Here is a 24,813-nt window from a genome sequence, read left to right as displayed (position 1 = left end):
TGCTAACGTGGCTGAGTGCCCTGATGCTGTTGGGTTAAACCCGCTGAGGCTGCCTGTGGCTATTGCTGCGAGACTGATGGATGGAGGGACCACAGGGCGTTTGGTCCACGGCAAGAGGTTACGTGCATTCTCATTTCAATGTCTAACCGGTTTTTGATGACCAGAAGGGTGAATGCTTTGCCCACTCGTGCTTTCTGCTCTGGCTCTGGGCTGTAGGGACACTTCTGTTCCTACTGTCACATGGACGGTGCTGCCTTCTCCACTTTTAATCACGACCAGCATCCAATGGTTCCCTCTCCAGAAGAAAAGGCTCATATATTCTTTTATGTTCATCTGAGCTTTTTTTCCAAAAGGGAATAGAGCTTTTAGAGCACATTGTTAGAAAGTACAACAAGCCCCCTGAAGGTTCAAATTTGACAGGGATGTTAGGAGGCAGGTCAAGTGACTGCCTAATGAAGATGAATGGAGAAAATTGCTGGTACCAGAATCACGTGGTGGGCGCTTAGCCCAGGTTGCTGCAAGTGTGATGGAATCTCATGGCTTCATTTATCAGTGTCATATTTGGGCTAAAAGTGAGCAGTATTGTTCTCATTTCTTCCAGATGGATAGGTCAACTTTAATATTTATTGCTCTTGTAGAACATTTGTTTGATGTATTTCCATTAGCTAGGCAATAATAGAAAAGCAGTGGAGAGAAACATAAAGCAGCTCCCTTCTTCTTCAGTTGAAATATGGCATTCACTAATGTGTAAATATTTCTAAGGTTGTCACTGATTTTTTTTTTTTTTTTTTAATTTGGTGACATGATCATATATATTAAGGAGTTTTAGAAAAATAATGGAAAAACCACATCAAGGGAATGTAAGATATTTGACTTTTGGTGTATGAGAAGTTAGAAGATTAACAATCACGAGCCTATAGTGCCTTTCAGGAGTGGCTTTTGCTTAAGGATATCAACCTCATGTATATATAGAGAGAAGACACAATAGCACTGTATTTGAATGACTCTTATAAGACTGGAAGTATTTTAGCAAACTCAACTTACAATTATGGATTACTTAAAAGGGAGTATAAAGATGTTGGTTATATTTTTTTTTTCTTAATTTCTGCCATCACTAATTACTTTTTCTCTGATGGGAAAAGACCACTTAATTTGGGTTGATGAAAAATTTTAAATAAGGGCTCTAACTATGACCAAATGGCGGCTTGTAGCTAATAGTGGTAACCTCTGGTTACTATTTATTAACTGTTTGGATTTTTTTTTCCCCCCATTTATAGGAATCAGGGTCAAGGTGTTTGACATATATTATTTTATACTGTGGAAGGAAACTTAGCTGTTTGTGAAGCAGGTGTTGTGTTAAGTGCAGTGCAAACATCCTAGCCATATGTTTCTATAATTTAAATTAATTTGGTACAGTCATACTGTTAATCTTTAGTGACTTGTTGATTGGCATTTTGCAGACATATTTCTGGAAGGCACCCAATACCATTTTCTGTAGCCTTTCTGGCAGTAGCAGAGAGTAACATTTCCACAAATTGGAATCTTGTACAGCTCTGGGAAGGGAGCCAAGATTTAAATTAGACAATAACCTCTGCTCTGTATATAGCTTCTATTCTTCAGCTGTAGGGAAAGTGATTTGTTTAATACAGTCAGCTCTGTAGCATATAATAGACTGATATATGAGTCACTCCTTGACAATGTGTGTTTCTTAAATTTATATAGATTGAACAACTAGTTGGTAATGTACTTAGTTACAGTTGTGCAAACAATAACTATTAGCAGAGCTGAACAGACCTAGAAAAAATTGCATTGGGTTGGTATTTGCAAAGGATTCTGCAGAACTGTTGGATTTTAGAACAAGACTTCTTTTCAGGTGCAGAGGAAACAATTTCATAAACATGAGTGTCGTTTGAGCGTCGTTTGAGCTTTGGAGAATCAATAATAAAGCTTTTATATAATAGTTTAATGTTTCTTACATTTTTTTATGTAGATGTGTGTATATAATATTCCTTAAAAATGAAACTTGGCATCAGTCTGTGTTGTAGGTACATAATTAGGTTGCAGCTCTTTTTGTTTTGCCCTTGTATATTTTTTTCTCTCTTCATGTTAAAATCTGTTGCTGTCAATTGATATCTGTGAATGCAAAGAATTCTTTTCTTTCCAAACAGCAAGGGTCTTTTCTTAAAAGGAGAGCTCTTTACACCATTCGGTTCATGTTTATTTAAAAGCTTAAAATCATTAGACCAAATCTCACTTTTTGTCCAACAGAAAATTGATTTTGCTAACAAAAATGGTGTGGCCTGAAAGAGAATATTCAGAAATATGCAAATAAGTAGAGACAGAAATCTGTTTGAGCAGCTGAACAAAGCAATCACATTTTTCCCATTGAAAGTTGATTTAGCTTCACTGCGAACATTTTTGAACAGAATTATAAAGTGCTGTTAGTGAAATACTGCTTTTTATAGGAAAAAGGAGATTCTTTTTAAGCAGAACTATTTTTAATACTCTGCATTTTTCTGCCAGGTCTCATATTTACCAAATAAAGCACATTGTAAATATTGAACAATACACAGATATATTTCTTAACAGTTTATAGTATGCTGCATATTTTGGGTGGGTTCCAAGCAGTAGTTAGTATAAATGATATGCCAATCAAAATTATTTTTGCAACTATAACCTGTTATAACTCAGACTCTTATCTGAAGCGTCAACTTGATAGAAGCCAGATCTCCTTTCTTAAGCTTAACTCTTACATGTATAATTTCCCTTGTCCCGAACTAATCCTGATTCTGTCCAGTAAGCTCCTCAGTGGTGCATGATAACAAAGTATAATTTATCTGCTGGTTATATAAATCTTAATCATCACTGCTTCCATTAGGTCATCCGCATTTTGTTTCTCAGTCAGGAGTGAATTGTGTACGGAGTATCTGACGTACTTCAATGAGTGAATAAGCTCTGTGAATGTCCAACATGCCCCTTCCGGGCCAGTTTTCTAATAATTGAGCTTCTGTGTAAAAGCTGACTTGAAAAAAGTCCCTTGTAGCCAGCAAGATGATTACTGAAAATTTGACCATTTCTGTTGGTAAATAAACGTGTGGTTTCCTAATGTGCCAGGTTTGTCATTATAACTGGCTTACAGAGTTCCTTCCTCAGCTCTTCATTCTTGCCCCAGATGAAAAAGAAACTCAAATTGCATTTACCTCCACACGAGTTCAGTGTTTCTTTTTTGCAGTGACCTCAAAACCAATTGTATCAGCATAAACAAAGGGATAGTGCACTGCAGAGCAAATAAAACAAGTGGGTGGTGGTTTGAAGCACAATGCATGACAAGATCTTCTCTGGAACCTGAGGCCACTGAACGCCATGGGTGCGAGTGCCAATGCTGACATAGTGACTTGGAGTTGCTGGAATGTCCTTTAGTTTGGTCCCCGCTGCTGTTGAAGGCTGAAAGTGAGTCCTGCATATAACCACTTCATGGAAGCTGGGGATGTTGTAAATCTTCTTCATTGTTGTTCATGCTCATTCTAAATGTTGACAACTCTGTTTAGGTGACCTGGGAACTTCTGGTGGGAGGGAACCGTGGGAAATTGCCATTTTTAGATTCTGATGATAAAAATATCCATTAATGAGGTTGAAGCGCAGTGATGTTCACAAGCTGAGCGCCGTTCTATATCTCTGAAGGAGACAGAGGTCACCAAGCCAGCAGCAAGGGTTGTGCTTCAGAGGGGATGAAGAGAAGCAGGAAGGAGCCTGACTTTCCCCACATTTGTTTATGGAGCAAAATGTAATAGGAGTGAACACAGTAGAAGGAGAATTTGCATTTGAGAATGATGAAAGGTTTATAGAGGAAAAGGAAGACTTGCTCTGTTTCCAGATACTGGGTATTCTTTCAATGTAGTATTATTTTTATGAAGCATTTAGTGCATACATCTCTGTAAGGAATGTAAGGAATAAGTGCACCCTCACTCCTTATCCCCTTTTCACACATGTGTGGTTAAATATTACAACATGGCAGAATTTTTTTCTTATCTCAGAAGATGATATATTTATACGATGACATGAAAATTGATAGCCCTTTTATTTTTTTTTTTTTTTTATAGTAGCTAGTTTAGCTACAGATGATACTCCAATTACTGGACTATAGCACTCTACCACCATCTGAATCAAATAGCACAGCCTGATTTGTGTTGACAAACAGCCCTTGATTGGTTTTCTCCCTGGTCAGTACCATAGCAGATTTCTGGTTTTCCTAGGTGAACCTTACACAAATTATTGTTTGCATTTTGAGTTTATGAGAGATGTAGGGGTTTGGGTGCACATGTAGAAGCAGAAGTGTTTCTGATAACTGGTGGTTGGCATATGTGGTTGGATGACGGTGAGATTACAGCACTAGAAGAGTTTCCTGTGCCTCCTGTGCTCTGTCATTGCTGGTTTCAGCTTTTATATTAAGGTGTGTGTAAATACGTGTGCTTTGAATTGCTTCTAGATGTTCTCAAAATTGTATTTTACAACATAGCAATAACTTCTAAGGATTTTTTCTTTCATTCTTGCTATGTGTTAATCTTTATTTTCATCCCTTTTCTCTTAGCGGCTTTCAGTTTCTTTTCTTTATCTATCTGATAAGCTAATTGTTATTACCCTGCTCTGATAATCATTGTTCTACTATACCTTTCTACGGGCCTTTCTTCCACCCTTTCCCTGCTTCCTACTACCCAGGACTTGCACATCATTTTTTAGCATTTATATGTCATTTTATTATCTCAAAACCAGACTGTGTATATCATATTTGACAACTCAGTTCTCCCATTAGGATATATGTGTGTATATATATATGTATTTTGTGCTATTCTTAACAAGTTTTGAAAATACCAGTGAGCAACCTTGTTTTGGTTAACAAAGGGAATCTTTTTCACTGGAGAACTGTTGTAATGATTCTAGGGCAGATCAGACAAATAGTTACAGGCAAAACCATTATCTTGAGGTTGGTTTGCTTTGGGTTTGGGGGTTTTTAAGTCTAAAACCACTGGATAATAAAATATGAGGACAAGAGAAAGCTGCCTCAAGTTGCACCAGGGAGGATTCAGATTGGATATTAGGAAAAAATTCTGCCCAGAAAGGGTTGTTGGGCATTGAAACAGGCTGCCCAGGGCAGTGGTGGAGTCACCAATCCTGGAGGGGTTTAAAAGACATGGAGATGAGGTTTTCAGGGACATGGGTTAGTGCCAGAGTTAGGTTATGGTTAGACTCTTAAGGGTCTCTTCCAACTGAAGTGATTCTATGATTATCAGAAATTAGTCTAGATGCTTATACATGAAGAGAAGGTCGTGATTTATAATACCATTTAGTTTTTACTGTGGCCAATTAGTTGTTTCCCCACCCTTCATTGTTATTTTCCTCTCTCGGTGGCAAGAGAGCTGCCAGAACATCAGGTGCTGTTCCTCTGTTCCTGCCACCTTCGTTGCGTTCACACTAACAATGGGCCATGTCTCCCAGTTCAGGTAGAAAAAGTGACGGCGACATTTTATGGTAGAGCAAAATCTCCCCAGTTTTGTAGACAATGAAGCAACCGACCTTGTGGATTTGTTGTGATTTGTGCTTCCTGTGAACATATAAAGCAATTTTAATGTTTTGTGCTCCCTCGCATGGTTTCATCATTTCACTTGCTCACCAGAACTTGACATGGGATTAGTAGTTCTCAACTCTTATGCAACGTTGATAACGCAGAAACATAATCTGTCTGTGTCGTAAAACTTGGCTAAGGTTATTATGTGATCCAAAATATAATGTAGTAATGAGGGAGCTTTAGCCTTTGATATTTGGAAAAACAAAATCCCAAATATGTAAGGCTTTCTGAGAGTGCACTGAGTCCAGTTCTCATTTCTACTACACAAAGATTTCTGATGTCAGGGAGATTTTCTATTCTAAAAGTGGGATGGAATTATTAAGTTCAAGATACAAAATAAAAATGAGAGAACTCCCAGTAGTTTGCAGCCAGGTACCTGCCTGCCAGAAACACACAGTTATGGTACTAAGTATTATTTAGTTCCATCAGAATGGTTTCTGTCTCAAAAATACTGTCTCAGAGACACTCCAAGAAATGTTTCTGTAGTGCTCAGATCACTGTCATGACATCAGCTGATAAGGAAAACTGAAGAGTGCTACATGGATATAAGTTTGGGACTTTACATTTTTGATCTCCAATTATTGACATGGCTTGTAATGAACCGGTATTCCCAGGAATACGATCCATAGTTTCTGAATATTCAGACAAAGAAAATTCATGAAATTACATCTAACTCATGCATCTGGTTTAAATTCATACTAAAGCTAAATCTGATTATTTCAAATTCAACTAAGAAGTATTCAACTTCTTGCACAGCTTTGCTGTGAACATCGTGAGACACTGAATTGTCTCAGGCCACTAAATTAGGAGAATATTTCCAGCACATGATTTGTGAGCTGTGGAACAGCTTGGCTGCAGAAATGCTACAAGGATCTGGTGTCACTTATACTTCAAGAAAAGAAACTCAAGAATTTGGATGTATGAAAACTCAGGCTTGCTTGTATCATGACATGAAGGGTAGTACTTGATTATTCAAGAGAGCTTTTATTACCATTTTTAGTTTATATTATCATAAAAATACTGGTTTTTTTCTAGGGCATCTGAAAATTATGAGGAGAAATTACATTACTGAGATTGCCTGGTGTGCTTTTTAATATGCACTTAATTCTGGCTCTAATTAGTCATTAGTATTTTGAAACATCAGTGCTGAAGATCACCTGAAGCCTTGAGAGGCCTGGTGTTTGTGTGGTATTAGACATTTCCAGCCCTGCATGTGGGAGACTGTTGGTCAGGCTGCATTTAAAATAAGATTATAAATGGAGCAATCTGATTTTTCCTAACTGGCATTAATTTGCTTAAGATTTCAGTATTTTAACATTAGGATTTTAATTTTTTGGTTCTTATTTTGTTACTGGGAGTGAAGGTTTTGAGTGAAACTTTATTCATTTCACTTGTCATAAATAGAGTTTGCCTGGTACCCTTTGTACTTAAATCTCAGCAGAACCTCAAGGGCTGCAATCAATATCGGAAGTAATTTCTGTGCCTGCTTACAAGAAGAAACACACTGACCCAATTAAATGAAGAAAATGCTAGACTGTAGTAATGGATGAAAATGCAGTTAAAGTAGGTTACTCACCTACAAAATAAAGTTTCTGCTGCCCAAAACGTTGCCTTTAGGTTGGAATGAAAGAGTGGGAAGCTAAAGATAGATAAATTAAGCCTGATTAGTCTCAGTGGCATAAATTAGGAATACCAGCTAGCATGAGGGATTATTCCACTCTTAAATTTAATTCTTTTCTACTGTTATTGCAGAGCATCGCATCCAATTCAATCTCGCATGTTTAAATAAAGTTAGTTGTTGCTGAAGACTCTCCAGAGGCCTCCCCGCTGTGGGATTTGTAATCCAACCCCAACTAAAAACAGTGGAGAAATCCTCCAGGTTTGAGGTTGATGTAAGATAGCGAAGCAGGAGGAAGTGAAACATGCCCGTTTCTAACATGCACCTATAATCTATATTGTATTGACACACATCATTGACACACATTTCCAAATTGGAAAAGCTCTTTGTCTGAGGAAAATCCCCAAACTCTTGTACAGCCCCTTCTGGTACGAGGTTAGTGTGTGAAATCCTTGAGCATCACCTGTGCTTTCCTGTTCTTCCCACGCAGACGGGCATTGGTTATTGTGTGGTGCAGCTTAGAGCTTTGGTTGAGGGCAACCCTGCTTACTCTATCCCTGGAGTTGGTGTATTTTTGGGTGGCTTTTCTCTATTTCTTATTCGGATAAGTGTGTAATAAGGGCAGCATTACATCCTACAGAATGTCTTTGCAATAGATGGCTTGCTTTGTACAGCCTTGGTATAACAAAGTAGAGTTAATAGAGACTTTAAAAAAATGTTATTTTTCTCTTTGATTATGATAAATATTTCTAAAGTGGAAAATATTTAATTTCAGAAAAAAAAAAGTAGGAACCCATGGTATCAACATGACAGAGTTGATATATTTAAGATTTCATGCATATACTGATTTTAGCCTGCAAATGTCTTGACTAATCCTCCATTATGATTATTATAAAATGTCTACATCTGCTTCACCCTTTCTCTATCAATTTTATATTTAAAACTTGATATAATTTGCTAGTGTAGTAGAGCTGAATCACTGTCTAGAATGGAATTTATGATTTTTGTTGGAGTGAAATTTGATATAAGAGTCTAAGAAAAGCTACTTAGAGCCCAATTGCAGTATAATCACATCACTTTAAATTTGTGTGCAAAAATGTTACAGTAATCTTGAATATAGTGATATAAAACTATTTCTTGGAATTCTAAGAATAAAATGCTGTCATTATGTTAAGAAATGCTTGGATTCAATGCTTAGACAGCTTATGATAAAGTAAATGTGTGGGGTAGACATGATTAACACCTTGGTTGTATGAACTTAATGTCTTGAAGAGGAAGGCATAACAGAAATGTTCATATGGTGAAAACAGTCCTGTATTTATGTTTTTTCACTAAAAAACCCTATAAAAATATCCATTATAGTAGTTAAAAACAAACTGTTGGGGCTGAAAGGATGCTTGAGGGTAGGTCCCACGTGTGCCAGGGGGGACTCCTGGTGACCTCGCTTCGGTGCTCCTGCCCCAACCCAGAGATGTGTGGGAAGGTAGATTGGGAGGGGCAGTCTGGTCCAGAGATTGGATTTGGGTCTTTCTTGCAAGTGCCATATGTACGTGTTGAGGCTGCTGATCTGCTTCCATTTGTTAAATGTCTTAGAACCAGAGAATAGTTTGTGTTAGAAGGGACCTTCAAAGTTCCCCCAGTGCCCCCCTGCCATGAGCAGGGACATCTTCACCAGCTCAGGTTGCTCAGAGCCTCGTCCAGCCTGGCCTGGGATGTCTCCAGGGATGGGGCATCCACCACCTCTTTGGCCAACCTGGGCCAGGCTTTTACTGTCCTGGAGAGCAGAGACATTTCCATCCTCACTCAGGGCTGGGGAACAAGAGCAATTGTACATCAGCTATTTAGAGGTGTTGTGGAAAAAGCATCATTTACCTGCCATCTGTCCTCTGATGTCATCAAAAATAAGATCTTATGTACAATGGGAGCTGTTTAGGTAAATCTAACTCATTAAATATATACATTGAGTGTATACTGTCAAACTGCATATTTCATAAGACCTTTCTCATGTGGAATCTATATTGCTACAGAGTTGTAGAAACAAATATATAGAAACAAGTGACTTAGCCAATAAGTAAATTCTTTTTGCATTTTTACACTATATTCCTTCTATGACATTTATGTCTAATCTGGTTTATTCCAGCAACAAGTTACGTGCTCAGGAAAGTGATCACAAAAATAATTTCAGAGTTGTTCAGCGGAAACAACTCCAGCTTAAAAAGCAGAGAAAGAAAACATGTTCTTTAAATATTCATATATTTTTAAACAAATACTTACACTACAGTGGCCTCTCCTTGGCTTTGTTACTCAATGTGTTTATCTTAATATTTGGTCTCTCCCTGTATTTTAAGCTTCAGGCAACAACAGGGTGTGATGATAGTGAATGCACTTCAGAACTCTTCGAAGTAACATCTGTCGATATTGTAGAGTCTTTTTTATGTGAAACTTAGTGGATCGGTCCGGGTTTGGTATTACATTAGCCTTTTACAGAGAAAAATTAGTCTTAGTATATGTAGGTGAACGCAGAGATATGCCCAGAATCCAGGTTTGAGTCTCTGTTTTACTACTTTTGAAGCCAAGGTGGGCAGAATGGAAAAATCCACTCTTGTCTACAAAGAGCCAAAATGGTAAATTGAAACTCTTTGACTGTGTGACAGCAAAACATTTGGTATGTTTGTCTTGGAGAGAACTTTCAAGATTCAGATTAGTTTTATAACACCTTAATCTTATATAAATATTAGGACCAGGGCTGCGCTCTGGACCACCTTTTAGTATTTATGCATTTAAATATGGAATAAGCAGCAATAAAAATCTGGAATATATTGAACTGCCTTGACTGTCAGTCAACAGAATAATAATACTCTGCATATTCATACAAAGTTACTTCTTGCATATAAGAACTTTTATAGACTGTATCCTTCTTAAGAGATCTGAAAATGTCTAACATGAGACTGTTAAATATTCCTTTCATTATAGTTCCTAAGACTCACACAGTATCACACTTGGCAAAATATCATTCAGTTACTGCTTTTGGCCATGGAATTCACTGAAGGAGTTTATATTAAAGAGTTTGGCTGGAATTAGAGAGATTAAGTCAGCGCTTTTTATTGTTATTGTCAAAGTTTTTATTTGCTGGCTGAAAGCTTTTAAAGTAACTTCAAATATTTTCATTCTAATTGCTTTCCTAAAACTTTTAAATCTGTACTATCTACAAACAGTGTGTCTGATGGAGATTTGAGGATGTATGAATAAAATATAAATGTCTATTTTTCTTTAGGATCTTGCTCAAGTATTTTATATCACTGAGACTTTTTTGTCTCCAAGCAAATAATAGAGAGAACGTGTGTGTGCATATATAAACATGCATAGACACACATATATAAAAAAAATATATATATTAGTATGGCAGATGTTTAAGACTCAAAAATTGGAATCTAAATAATCCCCTGAATTAAAGACATTTAAGATTTTAAATATCAAAAGACTGTAAAATGTATGATTGTACAGACACTTATGTACAGATTCAATAATTAATGAACCACTAACAAGATTATTTGTTTGCCTGAAATTCAGCATTGGGGATGCGACTACAAAACCGGGTACTTAGATACATTTATTTGAACATTTTGTGCTCCTGTCTGTTGTTGGCTAGCTGCTCATCAGCGATGTGTTCTTAAGCAAATTAAGCTTGCTGGTGTGCAATCTCCCATCGGAACGCCTTTTGTTTCCAACAGGGCCTGCATTTCCTCCTGGTTATTGCAGGTTTCTCATGTGCTGTGTTGGAGAATCCCAGTGTGGAGGAAACTGAGAGAAATAACTGGTCATGTAGTAAGTTCTGGTGGCTGAAGCCACTAATGCCAACACCTTTTGCATAGTTTTTTGTACATACGTGAAGACCCTTCCTAGAGATTTTGTTGTCAGAACCTGGCAGGAAATGAATGCACTTCCAGAAGATATCTGCTGAAAATAAGAATAATACTATAATCTGTCTCAGAAAGCTGATATCTATTATGCTATCATATAAATCAAAAATATTTCTGTAAGAATATAAACGGAAAGGTTCAAGTATAATATATTTTTATTAACTGATGGTCCATTACTTCATGAAATTCTTCAAAAATTGTGTCTTTTGCTGACAAAAGCATCATCTCTGGACATGTATTCACTGTGCACACACCCACAGTGGTTTGGTCCTTAGTTCAACTGGGGTACATTATCTACTTATGGACATGTGGTCCAAGGCTGACCCAAGTGGGTGGCTTTTTGGCTGCTTCTGCTCCAACTCTCCATCTCCTCTGCAGTCAGTGACTCAGTCCTTAAACTCCAGGAGCTGCACATTATCTGTGGTAAAAATAATACTTCTTCCAACTGGCAGCATGTGCTTTTTCTTCCAAAATATTAGCATCCTGCCAGAGGAGTACAGAAATTTCCACAGGTGTCAAAATTGAGGATGCCATTTTGCATCCATTAGGAGATAAAATTACTTCTTTCTTTACCAGGTTTTAAAAGATGCTTCATTCACTTAGATCAGTATAAATCTCTAACGACTTTAGTGATGCTGCATCTGTGAACCAGCCACTGAAATCTGCCCTATTGTTTCTAGTAGCAAAAATAAAATAGCATACTTGTATTTTATATAATAATGTGAATACCACCTACTGCTTCTGAAGTACTGAAACTGTCATGAAGGACTTGCTCTTCCAGAAAAGAACACATCATACTGAAAAGTAAAGCCTTGGCAGAGATTAGCTGGATATCCAGCTAGAGCAGAAAGGATTGGAGAATCCTCGTCTGTTATTTTTATGTTCATTGAGAAAATGAATTTTGTTTCCTGATGAGAAAATTAAAAAAGCCCAAATGTAATACATCTGGTGAGGGCACTGCTGTTCATAGATGGTGATAGTTGATATTATTAAAAAAAAAGCCTCCTCTCCCAGCCCTCCTCCCACTCCATTTACTTCTGTTGCCAGAATAATTTTAGTGTATATTGTTTTGTTTGGAGTAATCAGGCTGAAGTAGCATTAGTCCAGCTTCTCATCTTTTAATTACAGACAGTTTATTGTCTGTGCTGTCCCACTTTCTGCATGGTTCCCCACCAGCCAGCTAGACTTAGCAATCTCCATTAATTTAATTTGGCATTTCATTCAATCAGACAGACTGTGAACATGATGAATTTTTTTTTTTTTTTTAAATAACACAATGCTCATTCTTAATTGATGTCCTTATCAGACATTGTATTTGCCAGAGCTGTAATTATTGGTCAGGCAGCAAAATCAAATCTGCCCAAATGCAGTGAAGATGTTCTCTGGTGAAATTATTAAGATACAGTACTCAGACCTGCAAAGTAATTTAGTTTTGGTCTGTAATTACATCTTTTGGGATCGTTATCTTTCTTTTGACTCATAAGGATAGTGTAACCTCAGAGGAATTAATTTGCCCAATATGAATATAGAACTGAAATCCTTGATATATATTTGTGCAACTATAAATTATTCTATATAAAAAATATGAGCATGCTCACATCATAAAAAGATGATTTTATTAATGGCCATATTTAAAAAAAATATGACTTCTGATTTTATTGCAGAAATATTGGAAGCGTGATCAGCTTAGGCTGCCATCTTCCATGAGCAAAGAACTGGCATCAGATGTTATGAAATTTGGATGTATGACTATCTAAAATACATGTGCAAGCGGGTATGTTGGGCTGTGATGGAACGAGTTTAGAGCTGGACCTGCAGCAGTTCAGCACCAAGCCAGGGAAGATTTTGATACTATCCCACGAAGCTTTAAATGTGTGTTTTGGCTAAACCTTAACTAAGAATTATGAAAGGACTGTTGGTGTCATGATGACCAAGTCTGAATTCTGGTTTGCAGCAAGGGTTGGGATACGGCTTGCTTTAGTTTAAAAAAAGAGTGGCAGTGGGTTTTGTAATAATTATTCATTTTTTTAGTTATTCTCAGATATCTGATACGTAGTCTTTGAGTACAGAATTGCAATAATTCCTTTAAAGCAAAATGTAAGTCTCCAGATCCGTTATGAGAAGATGACGAAATGTGTTTCATTCCTGTTCTGGATATAGTTTGTTTGAATTTTTCATTTGGGACATTTATTCACGTTCCATGGTTTTGGTGGTATTGTGTGCCGGAACAATAACCCTTCCAATGGTATCTTCTTCCTTGTGGTTGCACTATTAAATTAAGCAGAATTATTATAGAAACAATTAGTTAGAAAATCTAATGTATTTGCCTGAATAATCCTTTTTACTGTTGAGCATAAAAATACTAGTAGTAAAAAAAAATGCTCTTTTGTTCCATTGAGATGCTCAGATTAAAGTCTGGGCTGTTCCGTGTCTGGTTTCAAGTTACTTGTGTATAGTATTTCATATTTCGGCTCTTTTTAGGAAATGAGTAGTGGGTGTGAGTTCTACCGTTTTTCAGATGACAGTTACACCACAACTGAGTTGATTTAAAGGCAAAAATGTAGAAAGTTTTCATAAATACTAATGACTGAGAGTTGTAAGTAAAATAATTTCACCATTAAAATCAGTAGCAAAATTCCCATTAACTTTTATAGGTTCAAAATATTATTCTGCGTGTCCAATAACACCTTCAAAATTAGTGATAGACTTGTTATGCTTTTTTTTAATAGTATGCTTTTGTGGTGTAAACTTCTCCTTTGCTTGTTTTGTTTCTTTCTGTGGCTTTTGAATCATCACAGTTGCAAAAGAAGAGCCCAGACAGAAGCTGCTATTTAATCTCTAGAGATTTTTCTGAAGATGTTTTTCAGTAGGAATTCAGACTCTCTGGACATTTAATCACTGATTTTTATGGTGAACTGCCAAGGTTTTCTGTGACATCCACCATATCAGCCTCCTTTCTTAAAACAACCGTTCCTTACTCTCACCATTCATAACCAACCAATTTTTAAGCTCTGGTGATTGCAAAGGGTGGCTGGAAAACCTGAGTAGCATTTTTGTGTTGCTTCAAAGTGCTGAATCCCTGGATTTGCAAACAGGTCTCATGGCCTCTGGCCTCTGGGAGGTTTGATCTGTGAAAACCTGTAGTCTGTACAAGTGGGGCAGCGACAGCTTTTATACCCCCAGGCTTGGGCAGGAGCTGATTTAGTGTTCATCAGGGCATGTGTTGGGGAATGAATCCTCCTGTAGTGTTGCAAGTATATACCCTTCCTAAGAAAGATGAATAATGCTGGATGTTGGTAGTCAAAGCCAAGAGAAGAACAAGCTATTTGAGAAATAATGCATTTTGTTGACATTCTTTATACAAGGTATTAGTAAGCAAACAATTAGTCTCATTACAGCCTCCTTGTGGGTTCTTGGGAATTTCAGCCGGGCCAAGATTCAAAGGCTCTTGCACCATAAACGAGCAGAGGACTGAACTGTCAGTGATTTGCATGAAGAGGGAAAGCCGTTCAGAAGAGGTTTTGTTTGCTCACAAGCCATTTCATGAAACCAGCGTACATGTATGGTTTCTGTTGATTTGCTGTGCCATTAAGTTGTGGTACTCACGCTTAATATATTTATGAAAACTTAGGCTGGAGTTTGTCTGAACTCCTGAAATCAAAGGAAACAAATAGTAGTTTGTAATGCTATTATGCCCCTGATTTGGATGACATTGCAGAAGTCACTTGAAAGGGCAAAGCCTTTGAAATATTTTTGAATAATAAAAACAGGCCATGTTGCTAAAGGAAGCTGAAAAGATTCTATTCATTTGTAGAGACAGAGTGAGGATGCTCTGAGATGCAAAAGTTCATGTAAAACCTTGCTAATTGCTATGGCTAATTTGAAAATCATCCCAACGCCAGCACAGAACCAAAAGATGGCTGGACGGGGTGCTGCATCCGAATCTCGTTCTGTCCCCAGGAAACCCAGGAGGTAGGAAGGCAGGGGAGTGTCCCCAGGAAAACAGTGCTGGGTCTGCCTGGAATTTAAATGTAGGGACACTCCGAGGTGGTTCTGAGGAGTCTGAGCAAGGGTCCTTTCGAAAGTAAATGGAGAAAACTGTTGACTGCAACAGGAGTAATTTCACACACACACACAAAATCTTTCCCGAAATATTTTACTAAAATAGACAAGAACCCCTTGTTCTATTTGGAATGATTTATAACTGTTCCCAGCTGATCACAAAGTGTTTCTAAATTAAAAGCCATTAATTATAGCCTGATATAGATACAAAGATATGCAAGAAGTGCTTTGTAATTCCGGCTCTGCACTTCAGGTGAGAGCTTTTTAAATTACTTGGACCATTGGAGCCACCTGCTTGACTAAACGCTGAGGGCCCTGTGTTTCAGGACTCATCAGTGCATTGCAGTGTTAACATTGTTACTGATTTTTCTCATTTCTCCAGGGCAAATACTAATTAATGGATACAATTCACAGCTGATTAGCTGTAGTTTCTTCAGTAATTACATTCGCAGACTAACTGTTCAGAAGAGGATTTCTAACCCAGTTCTTATTTCACTCTGAGCTTAATTTGTTTTTTGAATTGTTTAGGTCCTTAAGATAATAACCATTTTATTTTCTTTTGTTGTTATAGGTACCGTTAGATAATAAGGAAGTTTAATCTTTGAAATACTCACTGATAATTGTTGTGTGCTTTCAATAGATTTCTAATTCAGAGACAAAAAAGTAAATTTAAATAATATTAGTTATGATCCATATTTAAAGAGTCATACACAATAGGATCTTAAATATTGTAGCCCAAGAACAAAATAAATCTAAGGATATGTACTTGCAACTTTTAGCTTTGACATTCTTCCTTATGTCATTTACTTCCACAGTCTCAATTAAATTGAAAATTATGTTGATACTTTCCCCTTTGTTTTACTTTATAAAACAAAAAGGAGAAAAAACACTTGGCAATGAGAAACAGCAGTAGCTATGGTGTTAAGAATACATGTAGATCAAAAGAATACAGAGTTCTGCTCTTCCAGGTAAAATATCAGCTACATTTCCATTGTGAGGCACTGGAGCCTATAGGATGGTCAGCTCATTAAAATATGGGTCTGTTCCCACTTATTTACCCCATGTTAGAGCTACACTTGCCTATTATACCCGTGTGCTTAGGTATAATTTGAGAAACTGATTTAAATTTTTGTTACTGTAGAAAGAAGAGCTCTATTGGAGCCGTTTGAGTTTTTCATGTAAATCCCTCTTAGTTTGCCACTAACTGACATGAAAAAGTCTATCCTGTCGATCTCACTGCTGAGCTGAAGTACTGTGTCTTTGTGCAGCAAATCCACGAGCACACACAGACATCTTTATGTGCCAAAACAGTAATTTGAATGTGCAATTTTATTTGAATTTTTGTCAATGTCTTGTTTTGTCAGTCTGACAATTCAACAGGTACATGAGGCTCCAGTTCTTTGTGTCCATCTTCCTTTTTTCATGCCCTATCACTACAATTTCCTCCTCTGTTTTTTATTTTATTTTTTTCCCTTCCTTTTAACTTTTGGTCCTATGTTCAGAAATGGATTTTGGTGTTTTCAGGGAATGAGCCTTTCTTGAAAGGATCGCTGTGGTCCCACCACTTCTCTGGGATGCTGCAGGAACCGGAGCAAGTCAGGGTCTGAAACACCTCCCTGCTAAAAAACATTGTATGTGGAAGTGAATTGAGATGGAGCAAAGTGGTTTTCCTTTCAGGACAGGTCTGAAAGAATAACAGAGTCCCTTACTCAAAAAGAACCATCTGCACAAGTGCATGGCCACCCACCCTCATGCACTTGTTGCAGACGTTGTGCTGTGGGTGGTGTGTTTGTTGTTGGAGGCAGGTCCACCAAGATCTGGCAAGATAAAACAAAGCCTTCCTGAAAAAATTTGCTTTACAGAGCTTAGAAGTGGGAGGGAGTTCAGGGGAGCGTGTGGCTCCAGCAGCAGTGGCCTGGCAGGGCATTGTAGGGACAGCATGGGGACTTTTCTCACATTTGAAACTCTTACTGTGCAGTGTGCACTGTGCCTGATAACAGAAATGTGAAAGCCTGTGATGTAGGGTTTTTGTGGAGGCTGCATAATGTGTAATGTGTGGTATCCGTTCCTTGAAGCAGAGACTCTAGATGCCTTCCCGTGCCCGGGACACATGCATGAACAGTTACCTACCTGCCTTTGGAAGGGCCGTTCAAGGGAATAAGGCACGCTAAGCGCCAATTAACCAAATGCTGATCGACTCTTTCTTTTCCATGCTCAGTCTGTAAAAGAAAAAACTTCTCTTCTTCAACAGTTGTTGATACTTGGGAGTTTGGGAGCAATGACTCTCTGGCATCCGAGAGGCCCCTCTCAGGTCCCCGTTTGTGAGAGGAGTGGGACTTGAGTGGGAGGACATGGGCACTCGGCCACCTCCACCATGGGTAGATCTCAAGGTCTCCGTGTGATACAGTTTCTCTGATTTGCAAAATCTCCTGGTGTTAACACTGACTGGGGGTATGGGAGCTCAAGGATAGACAAAGGGGGATTGTTTGGCTTTTTCATTTTGTGGAAAGAATGGGATTTTTTGAACAAGGCTGCAGATTCTCATTCTTCTCCTTATTGACCTTCATCTCTTTAAAACCAGGTCTACTTGGAATAGTAGTGCAGCAGCTACTTCTAGTTGTAGCAATTCTCTGGATCAGGATCATCTGCAGAAATATTATAATGTGTGTCAGGAAAGATGTAGTAGGGTCAAAATGGCTTTTCTGGAGAATAGTCTCTTTCTAATGGACACTGATTTCCAAAGTCACCTTTATGGCTTTGCTACATGGACAAAGAAAATTGCAGAGATGCACTTGGATATCTTCCATGTACAGACATGGGATTGCCAGGTACATAATAATAACAATAATAATGTTGAATCCAGTCTAGTTCTGACTTCAAAGAACATCTGCAAAATTACATCTTATCTATTTGTTGTTTTGTCTTCTTTTTTTGCGGGGGGGGAGGTGTTTCAACTTTTTCTACGTCAGTGATGGGGTAAAGAAAAGTTTATCGTGGCATGCATTAAAATCCAAATATTTCTTTTTCTTTCAGTTTGGAAACAATAACAACTACATGAACATGGCAGAGGCAAATAATGCATTTCTTGCTGCAAATGAGGTAGATGTTTTTCTTTTTTATCTATGTTCATATTCTGCTGTTTGCTTTGATAATTTAACAGACTTTGAATGGATGAAGAGTGAAGTGCTGAATTCCTGTGTGTTTTATGGAGCACAAAATAAAGACTTTAATGAGAAAGAAAATAACCTGACAGCTCTCCATTACTAGTCAATTTAGCTGTCCATAAGGCTGTTGCTTACATAGCATGTCAATGGAAACAAATCTGCTTTATGTATGAAAAAAATTATAAACAGAAGGAAACAAATAAAAAGCACAGTAGGTGTACGCTTTGAAAGCAAGCTTGGTGATAGTCATTACTAGCTAATGTGCTAATTTCTGTTCTAGATACAAACATTTAAATTTGGGTTCTTAATACTCATAGAAGTTAGAAAACCAAACCCAACTTGGATTCCTGAAGCGTTCGTGCTGCGGGAAGGGAACTTGTGACCAGGAGTAAGAGCCGGGCTGTGGGTGATGGGTGCAATCGGTGCCTTTGGAATGGAAACAGGAGAAGGTTCGGCGGTTGCTGGGTGTTTGTTACGGTGGTACCACCTTCCAGCCACTTAATAGACGATCAACATGCTAATGCTGACCCAGCTCCAGACAGAAATACCTTGTGCTCCTTGCTAGAAATCAGCAGCTCTTATTCCTAAGGGAATGGAAGGATGGAAAGAGCAAGAGGCCCTACTAATGTGCATATTAATATGAAGAATAAGAACTAAATGTTTATATAGGGTACATGCCATAAATGTTCTTCCTAACATGACGAAAGGTTGGAAGACTGGGCAGCTTTGATTTTCCGTGTTGCAAGTGGTGATTGAGTTGTAGATAATCTTGTGCACTTTAAAAAAAGTGATCTTGAAGAAAACAAGCAGAAAGATATAACAATAAATATGAAGGTTAGAATTAAGACTTGTGTTTTATGAATCATTTATACAATGGTCACCATCTCTTTTTACCCAGCAAGACTGCTTAGATAAGGGAATATTGTTTGGCACTAGCTCCAGTGTTATTTGTGATAATGAACACAAACCCCATCTGTAATGACAACATGATGTTTCTTTCTGTAGAATTTCTTTCCTACATTTGAATCAAACATTGATGAAAGCTCTGCTGCCAGCAGCTGTTCAGAGACAATTTAATTCCAGCTGTGATAATTCACCGTGTCAGACATTGGCTGTTATATGTTGATACAACAGTTCTCCAGATTTGCATTTTTATCAAAAGGAACAAATGTTTTGAACATTTCAGTACAGATGGCATTTAACCATGCACACAGTTTTTTAAAAAAATGTGTAAGATATAAATATTTGAAAAGTTAATAACTTTAAAAAATGTGATTGGTATGATAAATCCCACCAATGTTATACCTTTCTGCAATCCTAAATTGCATGCTATTCAGGCTCTTTTTACACACTGAATAGCCCAGTGATTTGGATTTAAGACTACTTCACTAAGGGGCTTTCTTTCTTCTCAGATTTCATCTGTTTCATCCTCATTCTTAGCTCTGTTCTATCCTTTTTTTAAAAAGGCATGTGCATATTTGGACAAGTTATATTGTGAGAATTAAATTCACATTTAAAAAAATGTTAAGGTATTCATCAATTTACTCTCCCCTTTGTAGTAAGCTGTAAATATTAAGATGAATGCTGCTTTTCTAAGTAAAATATTGTATTATTATCTAGCTGTGTCATATATTTATACAGCTGTCCTCGAGTTATTATGTTAGAGGGGAAAAAGATCCAGTTCTTAAAATTACCACTATTTCATAAATATGTTAAGGAAAGAAAGGTTCAAACATACTATAATACCGATTTCACTGAACCCTTTTGCTTGAACAAGGAATAAAAATATGATTAAATGTTAGTGTTAGCATTAAAGCGTGAACCTGAATTTGCAATTACTGCATTACAATGTATTTAATTGTAGCCTTTTTACATTAACATGAATGTAGCTTTCTCGCTATGATTTTGGGCCTCAGCACCGCTGAGCTAGAAGCCCATTTTATTCCTGTAAATAATGCCTTAAGAGTGTAATCCTAGAGCACATTCGGGCTTAGAAACAACACATTTCCTTTATGTTTTCTGTCTCTATGTCATGATTACTATGACCCATTTTAAAGCACCTTAAATATTTATTGAAATAATATTTCAAGTGTTAATTACAGTGGTAATGAAAACAGCCAAATGCCACATATCAAGAATGAGTGTTTATCCGTATTGTTAATGTGATATGTTAGATTTCATTAAGCAGTAATGGGGTAGCAAATGAGTCACAAATTACAGTTGCATCTGTTACTAGACCACATTAGTGCCAAAATAACCGCAAATGCAGCCATAGGGTTATGTTCATTAGCCAAGCACTTCTCCTGCCCAATCCATCCTTTGTGCCTGGGAACTAAGGCGTCCAGAGGAAGAAAAAATTCACACCTTTTGCAGCACAGCGGCGGGGAAGTCAAACGTCTCCCTTCCCCGGGCCCAGCTTTCACATCCAGAATTTCCAGCCTTGCAGATGGGGTGCGATGGGCAGAGCCTCGGCAGAGCCCGGCGGAACCGCGGGCCGCGGCAGCCTGGGACCTCATCATTTCTGGTGTGAGACCAATAATGACAGCTGACAGGTTCTATATGCGGGCAAAGCTTTTTCTTGTGTTTCAGTTTCCATCTTCTCTCAAGCGGTTATTAATTTATATCATCATTAACAGTTTGAAGGATGACAATTTGCAGCAGTTAATGAGATCTTTCACTGAACATATCATTTTTAAATTAACTGGCATTAAGTCACTCTTTCAAACAATGTAAATAATACATAAAGCAGTTCTTCCCCCCGCAACTCAAATCCTGAACTAATGCAAACAAACAAATCCCAGAGCAGCCTTGCATGTCCAGAACAAGACAAGAGTGCCTATTTTAGGATTGCCAACTGCCCAGTTTGATCAAGACAGTCCTGATTTGGGTACATTTAAAATGACCTAATTTCAAGCACTGGATTTCTATTATTAAGTAGCAGTGGACCTGAAATAATATATGAAAGTTCATTTAACTCACAAGATATTTGAATAAGCGTAGCTCATTTGTTTCCCAAATAAAAGTCAGCACTGTTGAAGCCAGATACAGACTCTACTTGAATAAAGATTATCTTTGACAGGCACATGCACACGTACAAACACGCACAAACCCTGAAGATAACTGGCAGTAAATGTTTTGCTCAAGGCATCTTAACAGGTGTTTAGTTTGTAACAAACCTACTGTTCAAACAAAGCTGGCTTGCTCCAGAAAGCACTGGAAGCTGCTGTAATCACCCTCACTCCTTTATATGTGTCGCTCCTCCAAATTACAACCCTCGTTTAAAAGGGTACATTGTCCTTTTGGGATGGAAAAGTAGAGAAAGACAGACCAGAATTATAATATTTCATGTTTATTAGTGGATAAAAAGGAAACAAAAGATGTGAAATGGTCAGTGCTGAATTAATGTTGTGTGTGTGTGTGTGTGTGCTACAGAATTGTCCGTATTTTATGAAGCATGAGAGTAATGTAAGCTGTTTGTGCTATTTTACTAACATATCAATAAAGTGGCAATTTGTTATCCAGCCAAATCCAATGTAGCTGATATTCAGACTAACAACAAAGACAGATGTTGCTAATTAAGTACGCATTAAAAAACTGTTAATACTGATACTCCATTAAAGCCATATGATAATGAGACTTAAATCTTTAATCAGAACGATCCACAAACCCCTTCAGTGTACGAAACTTCAAAATTTTGTTGTGTGTAGAGTTTGTGTTTGAGAACAAAAGCAGATTTGGATTGCGGGTCCGGGGCTGACTGCACGAGCAGGGTGCCCTAACGCAGTTTGCCTTGTCTTGTCCTTTTCTAGCAGACGTTCCACACGCCGAGCCTTGGGGACGAGGAGTTTGAAATCCCACCCATCACCCCGCCGCCCGAGTCGGACCCTGCCCTGGGGATGGCAGATATCCTGCTACCCTTCCAGGGCCTTGGCGACCAGCTGCCTGCACAAGGAAATGAATTTACACCTCAGTTTCCTCCGCAGAGCTTGGATCTTCCCTCTATTACAATATCCCGAAATCTCGTGGAGCAGGACGGTGTCATCCACAGCAATGGATTGCACATGGTAGGTCCAGCTCTTTGTGTGTCTCTGTTGCCTAATATTGCTTGTCAAAGCATGGTAACATAGGTTAGTGTCATCTATCAGTTTTAATTGACCTCTCAGAAGATGCGTGCGGTGTCTTGGTGTTGTAATCCTGATCAAACATTTGCCAATGTCTGTATTATGAGCAGGTGTATCCTGTATGAATGATGACACGTGTTGTCAGCGTTACACATCAAATGACGATCTGCTATTATTCAGTTCCCTAAGGCAGTTGGCAAGTGGTTAAGGGTTTAATATTGGTGGATTCAGGACAGTAAACACAGTTGTTAATGTACAGTGCAATGCTGTACCGTGTGTCAACAGATCTCTAGTGAAGAAGCAGTTGGGCTTTATAAACACAGAATTTTAATTTTGGGAATGGACTTGGAAGCCCATTCCCCTTGGCATCCTGGGCATCCCAAGTGCTGCTAACGTTCGGAAATGTGATTTACAGTTGACACTGGCATCAGGAGTTGGAAGCCCATTGTGTTGGCCAAGGTGAACTACAGCATTTAGAGGGAATTGCTTGTCTGGATTTCGAGGGATCATTCCTCTCAGCTTTGGGGATCTCCCTGCCTGGGGTTCTCCAGGCTTTGTGCAGTAACATTCACGCTCCCAGGGAGGGGGCACAGCTGGGAGTCAGTGTATCATACTTGGCACTTTAAACTCAGTGGTTACAATTAGAATTAGTTTCTGTATTGCATATTGAAGACAGAGTGAAAGTTTAGATTGAACAGATGTTTTACATCAACTATATTTTTGTTCTGATTAGCTGGTTATTATAGGACCTTTTGCTAAACCTGGTATAGTGAAAATAGCAATTTACTGTTGGACTGTAATAAAGGTCATCGTGTTGTCATACTATGTCTGCATGTAAATCTTTTTTCTTTTTTATTATTCTAGTAAGCAAAAATTAATTAAAGATTTGCAAATAACATGCAGCAAATATTTCTTGGGAATTCTGCAGGCTGCTGGCTTCATTGCAAATTGTATTATTTCCTTTGAGGTTGCACTAATACAGAATTAAGCACAAACAGCCCACTATTGAGGAGGTACAGAATTCAGTAATTCCATAGATACAAAGCAGGCCTTGAAGGATATGATACTTCTTTTCAGATCCCATTTTGCATGGGATTTTGTACACACTGGACATGCTGGGTGACTACTAAAGAAGGATCAGATTAATAAAACCTGAGAGTCAGGAATGTTATGCGTGAAAATTAAAGTTATGGAGTGTTTGCACACTGAATCCAATGAAACTTGCTCAGAAATATGTAATAAATATAACGGGCTGGATTAGTCTTGTGTTACGTGTATGAGTATCCCTTCAGTGTTACCAAGTGGTTTGTAACTTGACCAAGTTGTGCCTTTTAATTTTGCATCCTTCCGCTGAACGGGATTCTGAGAAATTAATGACATAGTTCACATTGACTTCAATGGTAAGAATTGATCCTGGTATACGTCAAAGAGAAAACCTAGAGAAGCTCATGCCTCCTTAACCCAATAGTCCAAGGGTATTTATATTTTCTAGGATGGCTGTGGGTTGGGGGCTTGTGTGTAGTTTTGCTGCAGAGAATTGAGGAGAAATTGTGTGATTTGACACAGAGGAGCCACAGAGGGAGGTTCGTGGGTCAGACACTTCCCCACAGCTGCTTGATGTGTTTGCTGCTGTGAGATGGAGTGACCCCTGCCTTTGTATTTTAGTCAGTGGTCTTTTTCTCTCAACGCTGGGTGGCTTCAGGAAGCTTAAAAACATTAACAGAGCGTTCTTGCGTAGGTTTCTTCCGAAGTCATGTAACTCTCTTTACTACACAAATTTTCCAGCTGTTAATCTGTGTTTCAAAAATAGAACATGAAAAATTATATCATATTTTATGTGAAAAATGTGCACTTTATTAAACTGGTAAATATTTATTAATAATATTAGAATTCATCTTTAAATTAGACATTTCATGAATTACCTTGCCTTGGAGCTATAAAAACTTTATTGCAGCAATAAAAAAAATGTAAAGGAGGCATTTTGACTATGAAATTTCATTTCATGGTCAATTGAATTTACTATATCTGAAAGAACTAAAGATGAGGTTGTAAAATAATTATGATGTTCGTATACGCTTACAGAAGAAAGTTCTTACCCAGCGATACTAGGATAGTCTTATTTAAAGGCTGCATTAATAGTGTACTGCTAATCACTGAAGCTTCTTTAGCTGAATACAAACTTATTTTAGTATGAACTGCATCGAGTTTATTGGTTATCTTGTGAAGCATTAGAAAGCTTTACTGTAAGCAGTATTTAATGTAGATAAATGCAGTCCTGCCGTGTTGAAAAGTCCAGTAGAAGGAT

The 24,813-nt window shown here is 37.9% G+C and overlaps 1 protein-coding gene across 1 annotated transcript in view; it reads left to right on the top strand.

Moving 5' to 3' along the window:
• Positions 1 to 24,813, top strand: part of TOX3 (TOX high mobility group box family member 3) — a gene marked incomplete at its 5' end in the record, with an annotated part of 71,720 nt that overhangs the window by 30,721 nt on the left and 16,186 nt on the right. Inside the window, 2 exons of the mRNA XM_082062660.1 lie at positions 18,257 to 18,322; positions 22,197 to 22,451. Of these exons, the coding sequence (XP_081918786.1) occupies positions 18,257 to 18,322; positions 22,197 to 22,451 (321 nt within the window). The remainder of the gene's footprint in view (positions 1 to 18,256; positions 18,323 to 22,196; positions 22,452 to 24,813) is intronic.

The sequence above is a fragment of the Streptopelia decaocto genome (assembly GCF_964273445.1).
Source record: "Streptopelia decaocto genome assembly, chromosome: 11".
Lineage (NCBI taxonomy): Eukaryota > Metazoa > Chordata > Aves > Columbiformes > Columbidae > Streptopelia > Streptopelia decaocto.
Note: the sequence above shows the minus strand (reverse complement) of the source record. Positions and strands in the feature narration are given on the sequence as shown.